The sequence below is a fragment of the Argopecten irradians genome, chromosome 2, assembly GCF_041381155.1.
Source record: "Argopecten irradians isolate NY chromosome 2, Ai_NY, whole genome shotgun sequence".
NCBI lineage: Eukaryota > Metazoa > Mollusca > Bivalvia > Pectinida > Pectinidae > Argopecten > Argopecten irradians.
In genome coordinates, this window is record NC_091135.1 from 44,759,375 (window position 1) to 44,783,968 (window position 24,594).

General features: G+C 36.7%; 3 protein-coding genes across 3 annotated transcripts; all 3 read left to right on the forward strand.

Annotated features, from left to right (window-relative positions):
* Positions 1-1,564: 1,564 nt before the first annotated feature.
* Positions 1,565-4,952, forward strand: LOC138316660 (tyrosinase-like protein 1). The gene is made up of 5 exons (XM_069258331.1): positions 1,565-1,573; positions 1,757-1,866; positions 2,037-2,319; positions 2,973-3,100; positions 3,374-4,952. Exons 1-5 carry the CDS (start codon positions 1,565-1,567, stop codon positions 4,950-4,952), a joined length of 2,109 nt encoding a protein of 702 aa, XP_069114432.1.
* Positions 4,953-5,517: 565 nt separating this feature from the next.
* On the forward strand, positions 5,518-8,386 carry LOC138315643 (uncharacterized). The gene is made up of 4 exons (XM_069256817.1): positions 5,518-5,885; positions 6,387-6,565; positions 7,068-7,203; positions 8,069-8,386. The coding sequence occupies exons 1-4, from the start codon at positions 5,761-5,763 to the stop codon at positions 8,304-8,306; spliced, it is 678 nt and encodes a 225-aa protein (XP_069112918.1). The 5' UTR covers positions 5,518-5,760; the 3' UTR covers positions 8,307-8,386.
* A 4,545-nt stretch (positions 8,387-12,931) lies between these two features.
* On the forward strand, positions 12,932-18,475 carry LOC138316999 (histidine N-alpha-methyltransferase-like). The gene is made up of 7 exons (XM_069258632.1): positions 12,932-13,108; positions 13,436-13,574; positions 14,158-14,257; positions 14,728-14,831; positions 15,408-15,485; positions 16,361-16,537; positions 17,895-18,475. Exons 1-7 carry the CDS (start codon positions 12,932-12,934, stop codon positions 18,083-18,085), a joined length of 966 nt encoding a protein of 321 aa, XP_069114733.1. The 3' UTR covers positions 18,086-18,475.
* Positions 18,476-24,594: the final 6,119 nt, after the last annotated feature.

The window sequence follows — 24,594 nt, forward strand, 5'->3', positions numbered from 1 at the left end:
CATTCACAACGGAATACAATAAAGTAGTTATGTCACATATATATGGCCACCAGTGCTGCAAATAAGAACATAAAAAACAAAATACTGATGTTATCTCTAATACCTGTGCTTCTAGTAGCAGCATATGTAAGGCAAAGTAGTCTAGTTGATAGGTATTCTGGGCACATCGAGATATTCAAATAATTTTAGGTACAAGTGTGAGCATTTTATAAACAGATTTACTTTAATAAAGTGATACCCTACCTTTTCATTTATACTTTTCAAGCTGATTTTATATCGCTAATAGATTCATGTTTCTATTGTCGTTAGGCTTGAATCTTTTTCGCGGCGACTGATTTTTGAGATTTGTAAATTGTTCAAAATAACTCTGGCGCGCGAATTTAAGTTGATTTACAGTATGTTAAATCTAATTCCGGATAGATAAACATTATAAATCTAGCTAAGCCAAGAAAGGCTATGACCTCTTTGGACATTGCAATACATAATAAAGTTAGTATTTTGGCTCCAAAAATAGCATCAAAGATTTAAAGCATTTATGTTTCTTATTCAATTTACGTTAGGTCTATCTGTCAATAGCCACAAGATCACTTATTGAATCCTTTCAAGCAAAACTATTAGCTTGCTGATAAGTACTGAATCTGTAAAATGTTTTTCGAAGAATACTTTAAAGGTATACATGATAAGTGTCACACCAAAATTGTATCTAACCTGTAATAACCTAATACCGCATTTACCTTGATCGTTGTGGATTGGCAGCTCATATAGACTGCAGGTCGATGTTTTTTTTCCTTGAACCCTGCCTGTCCCTCCCCCAAACCCTGATTCCTGGCACGATATTAGTTATTATTAATTTAAACGCGTCAGTACCTTAATCGTGTGGAAATTTTGATTTGCAGATTTAACAAACATCTCTTCAAACACCGCACACGACTTCGTTATGTTTTAGCATGCCCTGCTTATTTCAATTAATAGTGACTAATTTTTGAAGATGTAGTCATTGTGTCGTATTTTGTCTTTCGTGGAAAGACACGTTACCATGCATAGCCTTGTATTGAACATGTAATTTTCTTTACTTACATTGCAGACCTATGTTTTGTTTAATCAGCAGAATCGTGAGGTCAATTCAATGGTGCATCCTTTGTATCAAGTCATGTTTTATTTCTAAAACATACATGACTTACACAACTTAGGAGAAAGAAATGAGGCGACGAGTTGCATCATTAATCATAGGATACACGATTTTATATTCTTAAATTGGACATATTGAGAATTGTGTTGACGTGTGAGGAGAAATGTGTGAAAATCATAAAGATTATATCATAATTGTTTCCACTTAACCCATGAAATGGTAAGTGATATTTTCTTATTTTCAAAATGATTTGAATTGATACGTTTTTATTTTGCTAGCGTTTTGTTATAATTCCAATTAAAGAACTTAAGAATATAATATAAAAAGTCCCTACTTCGATAGATACGAGTAAATTAGGCAGAGGTAAGCACTTAGCTTTAGCATCATAAAATCAAATTAGTATCTATATATATATATATATCTTTGCATGACAGCATGGTTTATGTTGGCATCATTTCCTATTGATAATGTTCTAACATAATTTGTTTTAAGACCATGAAAGCTTGTAAAGTTGGAAATTATAATTATTAAAAAGGAAACGAGTTGATGTTAATAAGTATTTATCAGTATGATTTGGTAGAGGCTGGTCCCTCTAAAAGTTTTATTAATTTCTGCAACATATTGTAGGTGTTCTTAGTTGTCTTTCCGGTGTTATCATTCCTTGCCAATTATCCGGGTGTTGCCAATGGTCTACTGGAACCTTTACCGATGCCAGATATTCTCCGAGAATGTTACAGGTATTATTATTATTTTTTGAAAGATGTTTGTTTATTTGCCAAATATGGGAGATATGTCTGTGAGTCTTTGAAACTCGCACTGAATATGCTAAACAGACACTTCATATTACTGTTTCTTCAAGTCATCACGCACAAAAGTGCTTTATGCTTATTCATATTTCATAAAATAGGTACAGGACTCAAAATATCAGCATATCGGAAATGACGTCACAGAGCCTCAATAGTTTCTGCATCACTGATTTCCTGTCTCAGACTGTTCTTCTCCGTCCCCAAAGGGAAATATCCAATACTTCCATTCTGTATGCCCAGGAACTTGTTCGGAGAGTAATACAAGGAATAAATACCGGAAGTCGATCAAAGCGGCACGTGAGAGAGCGGAAGGAGGTCCGCACATTGACTAGGATAGAATGGAATACATTCACGGCAAGACTTAATATCCTCAAACGACCTGTGGTCAGTTTTCTTTCTTTAATGTTAATTCTTAAATGCAATATTGCAAAACTAAAACAACAATCAAAACTTAAAACATATTCTTTCCAGAAACTGTTGTCCAGGTATGATCCGATATATACGTACCCTGCCTACAATACCTTTTGGCCGGGTACGGATTGGTTTTGGTAGGTTTCCAATTATTTATGCGGATACATACATTTATTTATCATTTTTGTCTAAAACAAAATATCGATCCTTTTTTATCTCCCGTGCAGCTCACAAGACGTCGAGTCCACAATTTGTAGAATTGCCGTAAAAATTCTCTCCGAAAAGATCTTTATTGTGTATATGTAAAAAAAAAAACTACTATCTCGCTGTGAATTTGATTTTTATACGGTTTAGTTTCATTGCCTTGATAGTAAGCGATATAAAACAAGTACTATAAAATGCATAGCAACGTGTTAATAATGATTTGTATGATCATTACATTGCTCCATTAGCAGTAATAGGCACCAAGTGTAGCTCTAAAGATTATACCATTTTCTGTCTAAAAGTCTTTTGCGCTACTATATTGCAGCTAGAGCTAATATAACTTCAAAATACATAACGCAGAATGCACTTCAATATTGTTATGACTTCTTGAATTTCCTTCGAGATCAGGACGTGTTTTTCAGATGTTACCGAATGGAGAGCAGTTTGTGCCGTACGACGCCATTTCAGATATACATATGTCGTCTTTAATTCTGCTGGCAGCTCATATAGGACCGAACTTTCTTGGCTGGCATCGAGTTTACCTTCTCCTGTACGTTAATATCCTTCTGCATTGTTTTGTCTTCTGTAAATGTAGTTAACGATTATTATAGACGCGAAAAATCAATTCTTAGAATTTTTTAACAATTATGTCTGTTATCTTATTATATCTTTATTATATCTGATAATAACCTATACAATAATTTACAACTAGCTTTTTATGATAAAATATAATGATGTTATTAATGACCTCACTAAAACAATGATATGCCAGTTTTTACCAAGGTACATTCACTGGTAATAATGTATCTAACTGCGATTTCAGACTTGAAGAAGCCCTAGGTGTACCGATTCCGTACTGGGATAGTCGACTAGACTTCGACATGGTAGAACCGACGGATTCAATTCTCTGGTCACCACAATTTTTCGGGCAAGGTTTTGGAGTCGTTGACAATGGACCCTTTGCTGGATGGATTACTCCACAAGGGATAAACCTTGTACGGAACATTGGAAATGATGGGTCCCTGATTACTGCGGAACAGGTACAAGGAATACTTCAACAAGGAAGTCACTACGAGGTCACAGAACCCATACCTAGGCTCAGTATAGAACGTGTGCATGATGGACCGCACGTGTGGGTTGACGGACAGTTGTCTGCCCTCGCCACTGCTTCTCAGGAACCTGTCTTTTTCATGCACCACGCGTTTATTGACTATATCTGGTATTTGTTTAGGAACAGACTACGAATGGAATACCCGGGAATAGATCCACAGTTTGACTACCCTCTCAAAGGCAATGTTCTACATGCTCCAAATGCCCAAATGATACCTTTCAATAACCTCCGAAACATCCAAGGATACAACAACTATTTCGAGTCCCGCACTGTGTACGCACCATCACCTACATGTCCTGGCTGCGGTGGAAGTTCTTACTTAACTTGTAATGTAACGGTCGGAAGATGTCGTTCACGTTCTGTAGCAGAAGTAGCACCGGCTATGTTAGCACCACTCGGAGCTGCAGCCGCACTTGCTGGTGCATCGTCTGCCTTCGGTCAACTTAGGACACAAACTCTCGTGCAACAGGTAGGGCCACTTCCCATAGGGTCGCGATTCAGAGTGTTTAGTCGAGATCCAAGAACAAGAGGCGATACACTTCCCAATGCTCCACTAGCAACAAGGAAGAAACGCAGTATAAGGAATTATAATAATATCAATGATACTATGCACCAAATTGCGATCGACAAAAGTACGAGTCGGGATCCACAAATCAACAGACCGTATCAGAATACCTTTGTCCTCAACGGTGTTAGTGATGTAAATCTCTGGGTTTATATACCTGTTAAAATAATTTACGAGAAACCTTCTGATCAATTAAGGGTGATAGATGGATCTACAGATAGTATCAGTTCCAATCAATCTCCGTCCAATACAACAGACAGCAACAAATCGACTTTAAAACAAAACATACTTCCCGCTTCGTCCCATAAATGTCACATCTCTGGTTCCACTGCGTCCAAAGTTTACGTCCAGACTGACGGTATAGACTATTCCGGCAGGTACAAAGACTATGCTGTGGTGGATGAGGCAAGTCCTCTCTCATCCGTTATGGCGTATGTTGGAGTAAAAAACCCGAAGCAAAATGCAGCCAAATTTTATATGAGTGCGTTTGACTCATGTGGTCATGTTTGTAAACCAAAATGTTTGGTAAATGGAGAGTACAAAGTATGTTCTGGAACATTCCAGATCACATCATCCTCCCCTTTGATGTATGGAATAACCGTGAACGAGGCAATAAGGGAATTATGGGATATCGGAGAAATACGTCCGACCGTCGGAACACAAGGAAAAGCACCTGTAATTTTTACTTGCGAGATGTTTCCGGACTGGCCATGGGATTTATCTTAACTATTAAATCAACATGAATAAGTGTTATTTTATTTGTGTTTTTATTTCTATTTTTTTTTATTTTTAAAAAGAAAAGATATTCTGGCAGTTATACTGCCAGCCCGTAAGAACCTACTGTTATAGATCATTTAAGTTTTAGAAAGGTCGGGGTAATAAAAAAAGATAAAAGTGACTGCTTCACTGTATAATTATTACAGAATATGACTTAAATGTAAAATGAAATATCATTCTCTCCTCGTCGATGTTATATAAGATGATGGGTAAGACCTAAGAGATAAAACAACACGACATTCACAACGGAATACAATAAAGTAGTTATGTCACATATATATGGCCACCAGTGCTGCAAATAAGAACATAAAAAACAAAATACTGATGTTATCTCTAATACCTGTGCTTCTAGTAGCAGCATATGTAAGGCAAAGTAGTCTAGTTGATAGGTATTCTGGGCACATCGAGATATTCAAATAATTTTAGGTACAAGTGTGAGCATTTTATAAACAGATTTACTTTAATAAAGTGTAGTCAATCACGCAAAATCCAATCTAGACAGATACCCGTGCAGTGAAATGTTTACCGGTCCAGCGTTTGGTTTATAAAGTTAACGTCAGGGTCATTTAAGGACGGACTCTTATGTGTCAAATGTATGACAATGAATAGTACTTTTTACTAGACACACTTGTCTGTATAGCTTACAGATATCAGTCGTAGGTGTGTAGTGTCGCTGTGATTAAGACTGCAAATATCAGGGTATATTGTAAACACATGATCCTAAGTACGTTATCTCTGGTGTCGTCTGCTCGTCAAAATGGCTGTCATGAAAGTGGAATACACAGCTGATGGATTTGCAATCATAACAATGCAGAATGGCGAAAACAGACTTAATCAAGTATACATCGATGAAATGACGAAAATCCTAGATGACATTGAAAGGTCAGTATACAGGTGTAAAGAAACGAAACAGAAAGGTTAATATATAGGACGTTTAACATGCCAGTATTTTAGCCACTCATATAGTAATAGAAATATATTGGTTTCGGCATGCAGAACTCGCTCCAATGGAATTTTTCTCTACAATCAGAATAAATATACTTATCAGCTATGCATTGATACATATTAACTTAAAGATATTTCTCAGTGTTTATACAGAAATTAATAGTAACAAGAGGGTCGACTGAACGGTCATCTGAATATTGATACAAAATAGATAGTACTGAAGCGCACAGTAATTCGTTTAGAAATTATACCCTATTGGACCTCTGTTACATTGACTGTCAGTCAAGGTCATCCATTTGAACAATCTTGCTAGTCCTACATCCAAACATGCTACAGGCCCAATATCTAGTTGATAGGCCTTTTAGTTATTGACTAATTGCATTCGGGTCAGATGACTTAATATTATCACGTTCAAAGACAAAAACATTTTATTTTTAGAAATGAAGATGTGAAGGCGGTAATTACTACTGGAGAAGGAAAATTCTACAGCAACGGTCTTGATCTGAAGTGGATGCAGTCCGAGAGGGAGGATGTAGTCAACAATTTTCGAATTAACCTCGGACAATTACAATGGCGCATAGCACATTTTCCTCTGCCAACAGTTGCACTTATCAACGGTACTTATATATTTTTTCTGATACATTCTCCTCAACTCAAATGTTAAAATATATATCGACATTTCTGCAACTGTGTTTTATAACCAATTCATGAGGCGTCTAGCTTAGACTTTCGCCTGTTATATTTTATTGATAGACACGGGATTACATGGGAACAACTTATCAAATCTTTATAAAACAACTTTCATAATTCTTGAAACAAGTGATGATTATTCCGTCTGCTTTTGATTATACACAGATAACCCAAATACAAATCCCTAGTGGTATTAACGATATAACTAAAATACCATTACAGAGTTTTGTAATTAACGCATACCTTCTTGGCAAAAACACATCAAAATTGATAAGGTTGTAGGCCACATAAGAAAACTTATCACAAATTATAAGTAGCATTAAGACACACATTTTGTGAAACAAAATGTTATAATGATATACATTGATAGCGATAGGCTCTGTATAGATCTACAACAGTAGTCCAAATATGAGAATTGTTTTTCTGCAGGCCACGCCTTCGCTGGAGGAGCTTTCATTGCAGCTGCTCATGACTATCGTGTCATGAACGTCAAACGAGGCTGGATTTGTTGGAATGAAATACTCATCAATCTCCGCTTACAGCAAGATTCATTAGATCTACTACGGTAACTATAACATTGTATGGTTTTTTGGGTGAATATTGCCCGATTGTATATCTAGTATTTGTAGAAAATAGTCAGTTAAACAAAAGATATGACCACGCTTAGTGTGATCTTTTGCGTGTTTGTTTGTTTAATTAAATTAACGTCCATGGTCATGCATGTGTGACATATAATATGTATGTCAATCGCTAGACAACAACACATGCATGGGCTACACCGTTATAACATCATTAACTGACTGATATAGATCATTAATTAGCCAAAAATAACCACAAAACTTAATAATTCTGGGATCTCTTCAATCGTTTCATTGAATATGAGTGAAAACCGAGACGAATTGATTAATAATGTAAGATAGAAAATTCATAAATGTGAAATCTAAAGGATGCCAAAAAGCGAAGGCTTATGTAAGGCAGATACTGATATAACTGATATAATGGACAATGGATTTTGTGCTTGTATAGATAGATATTTAATAGTTGTATTCAGTTTTCTTACTCATATGATTTTGGCTTTCTGTAATGTAAAGCGAGATTAAAGATTCGCCAATGCAATTCATTATTTGGATTAAAAAAGTAATTTCATAAAAGCTATGCGTGTACAATTACGTTTACTATTCTCTGTAGATATTATATATAGTGATTGTGTCTATAAAAACAGCATGGACATTTGCATTATGTTCTGTTTACAACATATAGAAAATGAAACGTAGTCATTTCATTACTTGTTTGATGGCCAATCGAACTTAGTTATCAATAAGGACTTAGTGCCGTTATCTCAACCATGGGGACTTTTCATTTCTATTTTTATATCACTTATATAATTTGGTATTGTATCATTTATTGTACTTATTGTACATTATTGGTAGGTATAAATTCGGACGAATGGAAGCACTTAGAGAAGCAGTCTTGTTTGCAAAAAGATTTCCCGCCAAAAGAGCTTTGGAGCTAGGCATTGTAGACATAGCGGGGGAGCCCGAAAACCTTCTCAAGGAGGCCAAACAGATCGCCCTAAAAGCTTTGGGAACTAACGGCATAGATCGGGGGATGCTGCAGACCATGAAGAAGGACCTGTTCCCGCGCCTCCATTTCCGCTCCAAAATATAACTGCATGTACTAGAAACTTGAGTGTGTTCACCTTTATGAGAATGTGTACAAAATGGAGATTAAACTTGAAAAAGAGATTATTTTTAGTATAATGTATTATGTTTAACTTAGTATTGTCGAAATGAGTGATATGTGTAATTATTTGTGTCACCGTATTAGAGTAGCTATTTAAAACTGGAGATAATTTGACTTGAATTCATGTCATACTATCTGACCAAGGTTGTAAATAAAAAAAAATGTTTAATATGACGACAAAGATAACAAGCCGTCGACTTGTTTGTGATATCAGATTTTGTATCACTTGATAATTGTACAGTAATATAGCTTTTTTTCTTTTAAGGCAAAGCAGGTGTGGCGTTAGAATTGTAAAAGGCGATATTATCTATATTTTCTTCATTAATCAAATCTTCTTCCTAATGTCTCTCTAAATACTGCCTCACTATTGGCCTTTGGGTGAGATAGGTTCTGGGATCTGTCCCCTGGCTGAGACATATCATAGTCTATAACAACATCACAGATAAATAATTGGAACAGTCAGTCCAAAGCTCTATACTTGACGAGTAATCTAAAGGTTTCAGTAAGATTTATCCTTACAGAACTAGACACGACACAAAAACTTTGTCAAAATGTTAAATGCAATGTTTAGTTATAAGGAAAGACCAGAAATGTTCAGGGCAAAATTACAAACAAGAATACGAAGTAAAAATGAGTCACTAGCCGAACTAGTAAAAGATATAAGAAAGTTGACAAGACGAGCATATCCAACAGCTTCTGATCCAAATGTGATTAAGAATTTAGCGCATGACCATTTTATCGATTCTATCCCAGAATTTGAAACAAGAATAAAGTTATGAGAACTTAGACTCAAAAGACATAAATGAGGCTGAAATGCATGCTATCCATCTTGAAGCCAATAAACAAGCCGACAGACAGTGGTAGGTTATTTCATGTGTTAACCACAGAATCCAATGTAAAAATAGCACAAAACCCTAACTTAGAAACAACAGGCACGGACATTCAAACATTGAACAAGGGGAAACTGTGGCCACAATTAGAACTAATGGAAGTAACTGGAATCACAACCAGAATAAATCCAAGTGAGGTAACTGGGCCAATAATTAGACTTTCCCAAGCGATACATGGGGTCAACATAATCATACTTCACAAATAGCAATCAGATCTCGGAGAACAAACACGAACAAATAAACCAGTAATCTCGAATACGGGAAACATGACGCCGAAGACACCCCACCCGATCACATAATACTGATCAGGGTGGGACAGTCGTCCTACTCCCTGTATGCTGAGCGCTAAGCAGGATTAGAAACTTATAAATGCTGGGTTTTGTGGGCAAAAGTCAGCAGAAAATTTTTGAAGGACACATGATATTACAGTCAGTAGTATAAACGACAGGAAACAAGAATTATCTGTATGTACATGTACCAAGATATGGAATCAGTATCGTATCAGTATTCTTAGTCAAGCATTTATCAATAAATTAAGATTTTCACTACATCTCCAGATTGAACCTTAGGTTTCGATTTTTTTAGATTAACGTCCTATTAACAGCCAGTGATATGTAAGGACATGCCAGGTTTATTGGTGGAGAAAAGCCGGAGTACCAGGAGAAAAAACACTTTTTTCTTGTTTATTTTAAAATCATCAAATATTTAAGTAAGGTAACTCCTAAGAAACTAATTATGGGTAAACACTAGTAATTACAATTATAGTTGTAACTACACAAATCAAATATATGTGTATTTTTATGAGATTGGTTCTTGATGCCCATCAGTGGATGGCTAATTGTGTTAAACACATGTGGACTTTATAGCCTGTATCTGTTGTGGCGAATGGGACCAATATCACAAAATATACATACTATCAAGTATAGTTAGAATTATGTGATAATAAACCAGAGGAGAAGAAAAAATCGGCACGTAACGAAGCCTAATCCAAAGCCTAAGGAACAGACAAGTTTTACTACCAGTGCCAGGGTATTGTAAACATCACTAATCACCCATTGATTGACCTCATAGTTAGAACGAAGAATCCTTACCAGATTAATATTGAGAAAACTCATAACGATGTTGGATTGTGGGAAAATATAATGGTACCTAAGTTGACAGCGTTCTTTATGAAAGTCATTCTCCCGGAATTAGTATGTCCAAGACATAATCTTGGTCCTGGCATTCGCGAACCAGGTATATGGGTATGTATTTATGGTCATTTACAAATAAATACTGAGTTAACATTACATCATTTCATGATTTGTAATATATAAAACATAAGATATAAAAAAACATTGTTGGGAGCACAGGAACACAATTTGTGACAGGAGGGATGCGTCCAACGTGAAAATTTCAAGTAAATCTTTTGAGAAGTAAACACTGATCCTGTATTCAAAATATTTCTTAGCATAACAAACCAGATGAGCGATACAGATCCTCTGGGCCTCTTGTTTTGTTTGGTTATGTTTTGTTTGAATATTTGAACAAGTTATTTATAAGTTTCATTTTTTCTGTAATTGCAGTATGATGTCATGTCGAGAGATCTGACAAATAATCCTATGTGAAACGTTCCAGCAAGGGGAGAAAGTGTAATTCCACATCCAGTGACAGTACGGAAGATAGGACAGATTTACATAGCACATTACCCAGCACATCCAGGACACCAACGTAAGACTAAGCACAGATACATTGTATATCTGTCTGTTGGAACCTTATAAGGATACATGAGGTTTTAAAATAAGTACGCAAGGTTTTCTGGGAAAAGCGAGATATCCAAAATTGTTTTAGATTTAAAGGAAATAGGAAAATAAGGTGAAAAGTTGAAATTTCTTGACGTAATTTATGTTCATGTGTTACCAAAATTATTTGCATTTTTGGAAATAAATGTCAGAAATCAAAATGATGTACGTAATTTAAATTGAAATATACTCATATAGTTTATTATTTCTGATGTCAATGGCATGACAAATTCATTATTTAGATTCAGAGAGCATAAGACAAAGTTTGTGGGTCGGAGAATATCACACCAGTGGATAGTAGACGAAGGGTCAGACACTCTTCAGTGGTATTCTGGAACAGTACTGGCGCTTGTGAGGGGAAAAGACGGTGCAGACAATGCTGTTTATGAGGTTCAGTATGACAATGATGATGAATCCTTTGAGGTGGACCACCTAATCGAAGACTACAAGGCATCACAAGTGAAAGTTATAATGCAACAAAACATGTAGATACATTATAATCCATTTCATCTGTCGGTTGATGCAATGTAACATCTTGCAATAGATATTTTAAAATGACAACAAATTAACATAATGCATAAATTCGTTTTATCTGGACCATGTTTGAAATATGGTCAATCAAACGTGCAAAATTCCTCTGATGATTTGCTCTTTAACTAAATGAAGCAGCTGATGTATGTCACAGCTGGCTTGATTTCACAATTTGATATATAGACATTAGGTTCCTTATGCTGTATTATTATACAATTGGACTAGTTTTACCTCCATTTGCAATTGGTAAAAATCCACAAGAATTTTCGGTAAGCATAGATTTTCATCAAATCTGAATGAAAGATGTATGTGAGTTTCGGAAAACTGGATACTTACAATGCGAACTCAAATCAGGTAATGGTGTAAATTAATTACTTTTGGAGAAAAAATGGTTGCGAGCTATAAATTAATTGAATGAGAACATGTTTTCATAATAAGTACTGGGTATTTTGGATTATTATCTGTGAACTACTGACCCGTGTGTGTAAGTGATCATTACAATGTATATTCTTTCTTTGAACTGGCCATTCCGTATTCAAATCAAAACAACTGACTGTCTGTGTCTTGGGACACTAGTATATTTGCGCTGTTTCGTCTTGTAAATTCAAACTGTTGTCTTTTAATAGTGCAATATCTATGAAGCATGCTGCCGAAGAACCAAACAACACATCCCACCCGCTCATATTATACTGACACGAACGGGATATGTTGGTTTATGGTAGTGGTGTGACACATCTTTTATCTTTAAACACAGTGTTTAAAGATAAAGCCTATACTATCCAAATTATTTTTAAGCCAATATATCCAACCATACATCGAAATGAAAATTAAAGATGCTCCACCGCTAACAAATGATAATGTTTCACTTTCAAAAACAGGAGTAGACGATTTAGTATTTTTCTTCAGTTACCAAAGTTACTTACCTTACACCATTACCACCATTGAAAAGTTTGAGCTTCTAATTTTACTTAAAGTTAAAAAATATGAAAAATAATTGCATCCCGAAAAAATTCCGTGGCACTATATCCTATATGGAATGAAGTACTGATTGCTCATGCACCAAAGGCAAAATAAATTACTTTATATTATTTTTATGTTAATTAGACATATATATACACGATTAAACACCAAGTATTGTTCAAGTGATAAATATCATTTATGCTCTGTCGGCGGTGGAGCATCTTTAAAGTGTAAAATCATTTCATTTTATTTTTACTTGGTTTCCACAGATACAATGCGAAATATACTAAACGGACGTTGGTAAAATTTCTGATGTCTCATTCCCGTCATTTTAATGATAAGGGCGTCGGATTTGTTTTATTGATTTTTTTATTGTTTCTACAGATAAATGGCGAAAGATACTAAACAGACGCTGGTAAAATGCCTGACGTCTAATCCCCGTCATCTCCCTACTTGGTACAACTATGATGACATCGGTTCTGAAATGGAGTATAACATTTCCGTTAAAAACAAAAATTCGTACTCATTACGGAGCCAGGTATCAGTTCTACAGCGCAACGTCCAGGTAAACAGACGCTCCTTGTACCTGCTATAGCTACAATTTGGTGACAGAAATATGTCACGAACCCCTTTTTTCTGAAACGTACATTTTTCCCATATTATACCAAAATTTACAGACTACAGAGCAAACTACGAGTCCACAGTAATACCTCATATTCGTCATGATGCATACACTTTTTATCAAGTTAGTCGAATCCCAGTACGCCTGGCTGTTAATAAGACAAAAATCAAATGACCAACCAATCCAACAAGTATTACTATCAGTTACATGTGTCAGAAGTATATATGAACTGTCATCAAACAAGTCTAACTATACTTCTTGGTTTTAAAGGATATCATTCCAAACGTTCCGTACGATTTGACCTTGGTTGACATTGGAAGCGGAAACTGCTCAAAAACGAGATATGTTATCAACGAACTATTAAAAAGACAGGACAGATTGATATTCTATCCAGAGGACATTTCTGAGGGTATGTTTAACGAATTAGAATACGTCATAATACCCTTGATGTGTAATTACGGTTATGATTTAAAATACGCAACACATCGCATGCATGGGAGTCTATTTCGGCTCATCAATTATTTGTTTCTCATCTACAGTCGAACCCAGTTATATTCAAATCCCCGGGGACGGAAAATATTTCAAGTTAACCACGATTCATTCTAACCAAGGTTCAAATTGTGGCCACGTTTTGTGGTTTAAAAGCCATGATGATTGTGACCACAACTTTCTTCGTTAACTACGTAAATGAACCTTTGTTTAAAACGTATCGTTCATTTATAATTAATTGATATTGTCTAAATCAGAATTTCAAGTTCATTTTACCTGTTGATCGAACGCACAGACTTCGATGACCGGTCGTTGATGCCTGTTAGAGAGCCTTTCAAACTAAGCGATAGAAAAACAATGATTTAGTATTGCCATGGGGATATCTTCCTTTCAAATTAACCGATATTTAAAAACTTAATAAAAATTTGAAGTTGAAATCTTCTAACTAGGGATTATGTTTCAAATTTTAAATGAATTAGATTGGTCCCCCTTTTGTATTTTAGGATTTCTGTTGCGAACAGCAAGGAAGTTGTTGGAAGAATACGAATCATTATCAGTTCGACCTATAAGTGCAGAACACGCTGAAGGAATACAACAATTAAGGTAGGATTTAATTAGGTTTTGACATTTTCATGTCTTCACCTTCATTTGTTACAACTATGGATGAGAGAACTAATATTAACATAAATGTTTAAAACGTACTCAAATAATTTAATTATTTTAATTAATTTCAAAAAGCAATCGTTCTACCATATATAAGAAAATTAACTATTAATTATTTGACATCGATTGAGAATAAGTTATACAGCTGATGTAAATTACTCTCGATGGCCCGGATGTAAGCGCGTGAGGGTTTCTTAGTGTGAGAGAAAACCGGAGTGCCCAGAGAAAACCGACGTGGTCGAGCAGGTGACCCCTGACTTTTTATGTCTTGCCGGCGATCGAACCCCGGCCGGCTAGGTGAAAGGCAAGCGGCTAAACCACTACACTACCCGATCACCCGATATTAAGAAAAATATGCAATATTTACTATCCAAATTCATGCAATCAAAATAACTTTGCATTATTTTTAGAAACGTTGAAGGTACCAAGTTAATTCTTTGGTTTAATGGGATAATCAACCTGTCGTATGATGACCAGGTTCAAACACTTCATCAAATTTCTACTATAATGACAGGTTGGTATCATAGTGTCCGAAGAATTATTTTCTTTAAACATAAAGCCAGAAAGATTCCTTCCAATTCATTAACGTTTTATTGTAGCGACTATCATCAGATGGTTGGTAGATTATTAAAATCTTCTATCGTCCGTGGTGTCCGTCCGTCAGTCCTTCCATAAATCAGAAGTACTGGAGGGATCTTTTTCAAATTCTATGCATAGGTTTCACTTTGGTAATTAGTTGTGTATGTTGCATTTTCGGATCAATCGGACAACAATATGACAGAGAGGCAGCCTCCTCTTGGATGTAGAGTAGAAGTTTCCTCATAAAGTACTGAATTGGTTTCAAATTTTACAGGAATTCTCACATATAACACTTTGCATTCTTTCAATGCGTCCTTAGATTACTCTTTCGGTTAATAGTACGTCAAGGCCTACTATACCAGACCACTGGTGAAATTAATATATTTACATGAATGTAATGAAAGGACTATCCATGAAGTGTTGTTATTTTTAATTTTTAGCCACACCAATCCCCCCAACACCCCGTCCTCAAAACAAAAATAAATTTATATATTTTTAAAATGTTTTACAGATAAGTGCAGACTAGTTTTCAGTGCCGATATCACACAAGACAGAGATGCCATTTTAAAGGCCTACAACGACGATTCTGGTATTATCGTTTGTAATTTGCTAAAGAATGAGCTAAGTTGATTTAAATCCAATCTGTAGCAACTACCTTTGAGAACTTCTTATAAACGACGAAAATCACGTTGACTTTGTGATTGATATGCAAGTGTACTGCATGAGTTAGAGTGACGGTTCAATTTAAGGGTACATTAAAATTTGCATGAATATCGGAAACAAACCAGTTGTAATGAAAGTAAAATTAGTTGTTTTTACTGTTATTTGCCAGAAAATCCTTTTGTGATGAAAAATGTGTGAAATATTTAAACCCCCTCGCTGTCCACCATTACACATTGTGGTCGGACGTCTTGCATGTCGTAATTTGACCCTTGCTAGTGAAACTCAAGTCATTTTTACAGTAGTGCGTTACCGTATTACTTGCATGTTCCTGTCTAAAACACAATTTCATAAACTTCTCTGTGGTTATGTATTACATTTGTTTAACTTGCGTGACATTGGCTTGGGTATACCGTACATATTGTATCTGCTTAATGGTATTGCTATACGATGTGGAATTTCATTTAAAATACACGTACATTATGAACTTCAGAATAACATGGGTTGTTTTCAATGATTTATGTTTATGTATCTCATAAGAAAATTAATGTAGAACAATACATTCATGTCATATTTTGCTTTATGGTTAGGTAACAGAATAAGCCTCACTTATTTGTCCCTTTCAGTCCCTTTGCGTGCCCATATTTATTCTATTCAATTATCATAGTAAGAAATAAACAAAATCTCTGTTTGATGTAAGTTGAATTCTGAACTATGCAATAGCTTTTGTGCGTAATCGACAATATTAATGTTGACCTCGTCTCAATAAACCAAATCATTAAAAAATAATTCGTACTATTACAGGTCTCTTCGAACGTTTCATTAAATATGGCTTATCACGGCTGAATAAAGAGGAAGACAGTCAAATAAACATGTCGAGATTTAAGTATGGTGTGGATTTTCAATTGAACACGGACCCTCATAGCATGAGCTATATAAGAGCCTATGTAACCGCTAAGGAATCTCTCCAGTATCCAATTCGTAAGTATTTAAGTCTCTGTCGATGAAATATTAGGACATTGTGGTTTTCTTCCTCTGTCTGCATGAAGTTTGTCAACAGTCTCAATATTGTTTTCTATTTTAGAAACAATATTGTCTTCAGGCCGAAACAGTTCGATATGCACCAAGAAATAAGACAGTATTGAAAATAGTCGTATTTCCCAGGCTATCTGCATTTTCAATAAATATATCAATATAACAATAATGAGTGTTAGAAAAAAAATTCTTGGTAAGAGAGGGTATTGTCATTTTTAATATTCCAATTTGAAATAACTACTGTATAACACTTTTTTACATTAAAATCAAATACATGTCGCTATAAGCGACAAATACTTATAACACTACTTTGAATGATTAATTGGAATTCTAGTTATAGCTATAAAGTGCTGGTGTTGTTTGTTGACTTTCCTCGGGGGAAGAGGAAAGATTTTGTATAAATGGTGATCGGACAGCTCACCCGTCCGGGCAATGTAGGGCAAATATATTTATAGAAACAACTTTGAGAGAAGGGTAGGGGTTGCATGAAAATGTGATATTGCCATATCTTGGTCAGGTGGGGTTTGGTCCAAAAGGGAAACTAGGGAACATCAATTAAATTAAACTTTTTGGGTTTGTTTGTTTGATTAATTAACGTCCTATTAACAGTCAATATCAGGTAAGGACGGTCTCCTATTTATGTGGTGTGTAGCGTGTTTGAAGTGTGTGAGGTGCGTGTTTTGGGAGACTGCTGTATATTCCTGTTGTGTCTTCTTGTACATTGGAACTTTTGCCCTTTTTATAGTGCTATGTCACAAAAGCATATCGCCGAAGACATCAAATCCATCCGGTCACATTATACTGACAACGGGTCAACCAGTCGTCCCGCTCACTGTATGCTGAGCGCAAAGCAGGAGCAGAATCTGGGGTAGGGCGTTAGAATTGTACCTGCTGACGCTATTGCATGATCGTAAAAGGAGACTAAATTTAGGATCTTATCTTTTCTCTTCTTTTTAACTAAATTTGTTCTTCCTAACGTCTCCCTTGACACCGTCTCACTTTTGGCCTTCTGTTGAGCGCGTTCCTAAGATAAAGGCGTTGGATTCTGTTCCCTGGCCGACACACGCCAAAGTCTATAAACTCTTTTGGAGATGGTATATATCAAGAGGTCCGTCAAAAATTAGTTTGTCTCACTTAAAATCATTTTCTCTGTAAAGTCCTTTTTGAAATCTTATATTTTGGCATAAACATTATTATTAATATATATAGGTGACCGATAATGCCTTCTGGATATCTTGTTGAATTATACTTGGTTTTGTACATATGTTTTATTGTGTTTCGTTATACCTTTAATATTGTATAGCTGGACTTGGAATTGATCTGGTAATGGAAAAGGGAGAACGACTTTACTTTCACGAGGGAGACGGATTCAGCTGTAAATATACTCCGACACAGTTGATGAATATTATTGAGAAAGCTGGACTTCAACTGGAAGATACTTGGGGGGATAACAATCAACATGCTATCTTTTTACGATGTATCAAAAAAACGTAATCGGACCTTACCTGTTTTGCCTGTATTACAACATTTGTGAATAAGTAATTGCCTTACAAACTGACCGCGAAATAGAATACCATTTTATAAGTTTTGAGTGAAACATTTCACAAGTGAAAATCAGACAATTTTTTGTATTCCAATCTGTTATATATGGTCAATGTTTTTATCATTATTTATTCGTATATATGTAAAAACTGTTGTTTGAAACAGCAGAATATATCAAGCGAGCTAATCATGAGGTTTCAAATATAGAATATAGGGGTTCCGCCAAAACGATTTATGCATCAGAGAAGAAAAATAGAATAAAAAAATGGACAAGACGCACCTGAAATATCAAGTTCATTTGTAAAAGTATTTCGAAGCTGTCTAATAAAATGTGAATTTGAACATTTATTGCACGTGACGTGACGCAGATGCCAGGCATAGTCTTATATGGGTACTTGTATTTATAGTAATATTAGGACTCAAACCAACCGCAAATTATGCATGTTTGACACCGGATATCATATATTTTCTCTTCTTTGCTAACTGAGAAAGATACGATCCCATGAGCAGTGGCCCTTTACAATCCTTTCTGCTGACTGCGGCCCTGCAGGTAAGGCGTTAGAATTTTATAAGTTACTGATCGAAAAAGGCATCTTCCTAACGTTTCCTTTGGCACCACTTTTGACCTTCGATTGAACACTTGCTTCGATTCTGTCCTATGGCCGAGACACACCAGTCTATACTAGTCTATAAAATGGTGGAGTCTGCTCCTGCTTATCGCTCCGTATAAAGGGAGTGGGACGACTGGTTTACCCGTTGTCAGCATAATGTGACCAATATATGTGTGTTTGTTTCTTGCCCTTTGTTACATGCAGTCACGACACGAATATATTGCAGCCTCCCAAAACTTTGTTTGTTTGTTGTATTACTTAACGTCCTATTGACAGACAGTGTAAGGACGCCCTCCTATGTATGCAGTGTGTAGTGTGTATGACGTGCATGTTTTGGGAGACTGCGGTACATTCATGTTATGTCACCTTGTATAGTAAAACTCTTACCCTTTTTATAGTGCTAAATCATTGATGCGCTTGGCATGCTGTTGAGCGCTCGCTCCTGTGAAAAAGGCTCTGGGTTCTGTCCCCTGGCCGACACACCATAGTCTATAAAAGTGGTAGTTTCTGATCCAGTTTACGACTCAGCATAAAAGGAGGGTGACGACTGGTTCGCGCGTTGTCAGTATAATATGACCGGTGAGGTGCGTTGCTTGGTGTCTTCGGCAGCACGCTTCAGTGATATAGCACTATAAAAAGACAACATTTCATATATACAAGAAGACACAATACGAACATACCGCAGTCTGCTAAATCACACACCTCGCACTTCACAAATGCCTTGCAGTTAGGGCGTAAGAATTGTACCTGTTGTCTCAATAGCATGATCGTAAAAGGCTTACCTTTTCTTTCTTAATTTCTCCTTCCTAATGTTTCTCTTAACACCACGTGCACCTTACTTTTGGCCATCGGTTGAGCGTTCTGCGGCCCCTGTGAGGAGGGCTCTGGGTTATGTCCCCTGGCCGAGACACACCATGTATAACTAGTAATTCAACAAGAGGCCAAATGTCCTTAACGGTCATCTTACTACCTTGGCAATAATCATATAGGAAATTAATTAGATACAGTGTCACGGTAGCCATCTTGGATTTCAGATCTTCACGAAAATTATTAACACTTTGTAGGGACTATGTCAGGATCATTTCATACAAGTTTCAGCCAAATCGCATTGGTAGAACTTGAGAAGAAGTTCAAAATGTGTTTTCAAGGTGGCGGCTGTGGCGCCCATCTTGGATTTCGGATCGACCCGAAAAATAACAACACTTTGTCGGGACCATGTAAGGATCATTTCATGCAAGTTTCAGCCAAATAGCACCAGTAGAACTTGAGAAGAAGTTCAAAATGTGTTTTGAAGATGGCGGCTGTGGCCGCCATCTTTGATTTCAGATCTACACGAAAAATATTAACACTTTGTTGGGACTATGTCAGGATCATTTCATGCAAGTTTCAGCTAAATCGCATAGGTAGAACTTGAGAAGAAGTTCAAAATGTGTTTTCAAGATGGCGGCTATGGTGGCCATCTTGGATTTCGGATCGACCCGAAAAATAACAACACTTTGTCGGGACCATGTCAATATCATAACAGGCAAGTTTCAGACAATTCGAAGCGGTAGAACTTGAGAAGATGTTTAAAATGTGTTTTCAAGATGGCGGCTGTGGTGGCCATCTTGGATTTCGGATCGACTCGAAAAATAACAACACTTTGTCGGGACCATGTAAGGATCATTTCATGCAAGTTTCAGCCAAATCGCACTGGTTAAAACTTGAGAAGTTCAAAATGTGAAAAGTTAATGCACGACGTACGGCGGACGACGACGGGCGAAACATGATGACTATAGGTCATCCTGACCCGAAGTCAGATGACCTAAAAATTTAAAACAATGTTTATGTAATAACCAATAATGTGTATAACTTGAAAGAGTTACATATTGAATTTAATTGCTTACGGTGGGGGTTGACAAGGCGGAGCTATTTGACAGTTTCACTTCTTAATTGTGACGTCAATGTCGCCATCGGCTTTTCAGCGTTCTCATCCAATATCCGCGAAATCTGTTTAGATGCTCCATCGCAAACGAATAACTTTTTTTCTCTATAGAAAACAGGAGCAGACGAATAAGTATTTTTCTTGAGTTGCAAAAGTTACTTACTTTACACCATTACCACCATGGAAAAGTTGGAGCTTCTAATTTTACTTTACGATAAAAGTATCAAAAATAATTATTTGCATCCCGAAAATTTCAGTACCACTATGTGGAATGAAACAATGATTGCACATGAACCAAAAGCAAAATGAATTATTTTAGTTTTTGTGTTAATTTATTTTTCAAATGATGATTATCGTTTATGCTCTGTCGGCGGTGGAGCATCTTTAACGTTGGTTTCTTTATAAACTAAAAAGAAAACAGGGAGAAAGGCAAAAACCGAAACTTGAGAGAGGATACGATTGTAGCGGGATTGGACGTGTATAGCTTTATTTGAAACATATACAGTATATGGAAAACATTGTTTTTCAAACATGTGCTTTATATCTTCCTCAGAAACAGTTCTGCTCGTTCAACAAATGGACCCCGCATAAGTTCTTCAAAAATGAAAGCGACCGGTTGTCCTGCATTTTTGAAGTTTTAATATGGTGTTGTACTTCATATCGAACCTCACGTGATCATGTATTAGCCAATGGGAATAGTGGGAAGTCGGAGAATACAGATGTATTAAATACGTGTGTCTATATGTATACTGTAATAGCTACGCATAGGAAATAACTTGAAAAGGGGGGGGGGGTGGATCGCGATCGCTGATGCGGATTATTGATATATTGGTGTATCGAAATACTCTAGTGTATCATTCATATACCACCCTACCTCACCTTGCATATACTTCACAAGTAATATTTCTTTTGTTGACCACGATTTAATCTGGCATGGTGCCGTTCTATTACTGATAATAATGAAGAGAAGCGATTCCGACAAAATATAGCAAAATAAACATGGAAATGGGGGTCATATAATACATGATCGTACTCAAAGCATTACCAGTCATCGGATAGAGTGTGATCAATGTTTGCCTGTTTGAACATGTATAATCACAACTCCTCCGCACACTTGCAAGTATAAGTATCGTATCGAGTACAAAATTGCCAAGACGATATTATTTGATGTCAATATGAAAATCGATCTAATGTCCCCTATTTTCCTTTATACAAAAAATGTAATTTTGCACCCTAAATACAGTCGTCGATGCTATTTGTAGATATGCCGAGAAAAAAGAAAAATGTATACTGTAAATACAGCGCAGGGGATGTCCATAAGGCCGTTGATGCATACACGTCTAAAACTTTGACTTTGAGACAAGCGTCTGAAACCTATGGAGTTCCGCGTTCAACTATATCGGACAAAAGACTCGGTCGTCACATGGCTCATCCATCCGCGAGAAAACCAGCAGTTATTCCTTTGACCATCGAAAACGAAATGGTGGAGAAAGCCGTTGAAGCATCAACCATGGGTCTGGGAATGAGCAAACAACAAATGATGATTATATGATTAAAGCGGGGCAAGTTTGCAAAAAGTTAAAAATCCAGAATCCCTTTAAAAATGGCATCCCTGGAAACGACTGGTTCCGTGGATTGATTCGACGCCATACGAATATTTCAACAAGAAAGCCTGCCAAATTGTCATCTTCGAGAGCTCGCCTTGACAAAGCAACTGTCGAGGACTACTTTGAAATACTCGAGAAGGTCGTTACGGAAAACAATATTAAAAATCCATCACAAATCTGAAATATGGATGAGAAGGGGATTTCCTTGGAACACAAGTCGGTGTCGGTTGTTGCAAGGAAAGAGTCGCGGACAATTCCTGGAAGAGTTAGTAATTCAAGAGAAAACATTACTATAGTTGCGGCGGTGAACGCAGAAGGAAATAAAGTGCCCCCGCTAGCCATAGTTAAAGGAAAAAACAGATCGAAGTGTGTTGGCCTACGGGACGGACGAAGGACCAGAAGGAGCCGTGTATACTTTTCAATCGAACACATGGATGGAAGATGTGCTGGAGAAAAATGGTTTTCGGAGGTGTTTCTTCCGCACATTGGACCATGCCGACCCCAACTTTTAATTATGGACAAACACAAGAGTCATGGGGTCATAGGTCTTTTGGAAAAGGCACAGAAAGAAAATGTAATAATCCTTGCAAAACCATCACATAGTTCACACTTCCTGCAGCCTCTCGACAAGAATGTCTTTGGTCCTTTAAAAAGAAATTATAATAGCATCTATTCAGAGTACACAAGTACTACTGGTAGAGTCATCACAAAATGCGTTTGGCCACGGATTTTCAAACGTACTTGGGAGCAATCGCTCACACCCACGAACATCATGAGTGGCTTCAGAACCACGGGTATATACCCTCTTGATAAGGAAGCAGTGCTGGTATCGGCTTTTGCACCATCTTTGGCTTTTAACAGCAACTCCCTGCCTGCAACAGAATCCCGTGTGTTGTCTCCAGTTTCCGTTGACTCTGTCCCATGTGCTGACCCATTGATATCCGTTGCTCCAACGCCATCCAATGCCCCAGTAGCATCTGCTACCGTAGCATCGTCCGTTGCATCGTGTCTAGAGGACCAAAGATACCCTCGAGTTTCCTCCTATACTTCACTTCCTGCAGCTACTCCAGTACTCTCCGCGATGTCCGTTTCATCCACCTCTTCGCTGAGCAATGTCGCTGACCCACTGACATCCTCTTCTATTTCTTGGTTACCATCAAATGATCCAGTACTGATCTTTCCATCGACCACCACCTCATCATTAGATAGTTCTCTAGTTGCCTGTGATGTGGATTCATGTAGTACTCTTCTGAATATTAACCATGGTATTCAAACGACATCAACACCAGTGACATGGACACTTACTTCGCCTGTACAAGTAAGCGAAGCAACCAGCATTCTCGACATTAATTTGCCAAATGTATCTGCGACAGATCCACTGATGACATTGGCAAGCGTTTCGACCTCCTTGCTCTCTCCGTATAGCTCGCGGGACGACGACTTAGAGAACACACTCGACCAAATTCAGTCGCCTATATCAATGGAAACAGCATGTGATCTTCCGTTATTCCGCGATCTCCCCGAGGGTGCTTGTACCGGCGTCAATATCACTCATCCCGATACATCACATTCAATCTGGTCGTCAGATATTGAGAAGATATTCGCCGTAGGTTACTGCTCCGAAAAGGGCAGGGAAGAAATCGGCCACACCAGGTAAACCACAAACAACTGTAACAAAAAGCAGATTGTTAACGAGCACCGAGATCATCAAGGAAAACGAAGGAAAGAAGAAGAAAAATTAAAAAGAAAAAAAGCAACGGAGGAGCGAAAAAGAAAAAAAACAAGAACAAAAACAACAAACAGTGTTGCTTCAGAAGTTGTTGGAAAAACTAGTTCAAAACCAATAGCTGTATTTCGTAATGAAGCTTAATTTCAATGAAATTTGTGTTGAATATTTGACGCTTATATAAATAAGCTCGCGTGTTATTGTTAAAAAGCAAGCTAATCGAGCTGTGACATTTTTATAGCAAATATTCCGCTGGTTTATAAACATGTCTAACAAACTTTTTTATGTCCCGTTCCATCCATGTAATTCTGTTAGCAATGTTATGACATCCTCACCAGCTGCTTACGTCAAATATGCGTAAGTGACCGTCATTGAACAGAGACATGAAACAATTAAAGATGCTCCACCGCCGACAGAGCATAAATGATATTCATCATTTAAACAATAATTAGTGTTTACATAAGTCAAATTAACACAAAAAGCAATATAAAATAATTTGTTTTGCCTTTGGGTCATGCGCAATCAGTACTTCATTCCATATAGGATATAGTGCCACAGATTTTTTTCGGGATGCAATTAATTATTTTTTATAT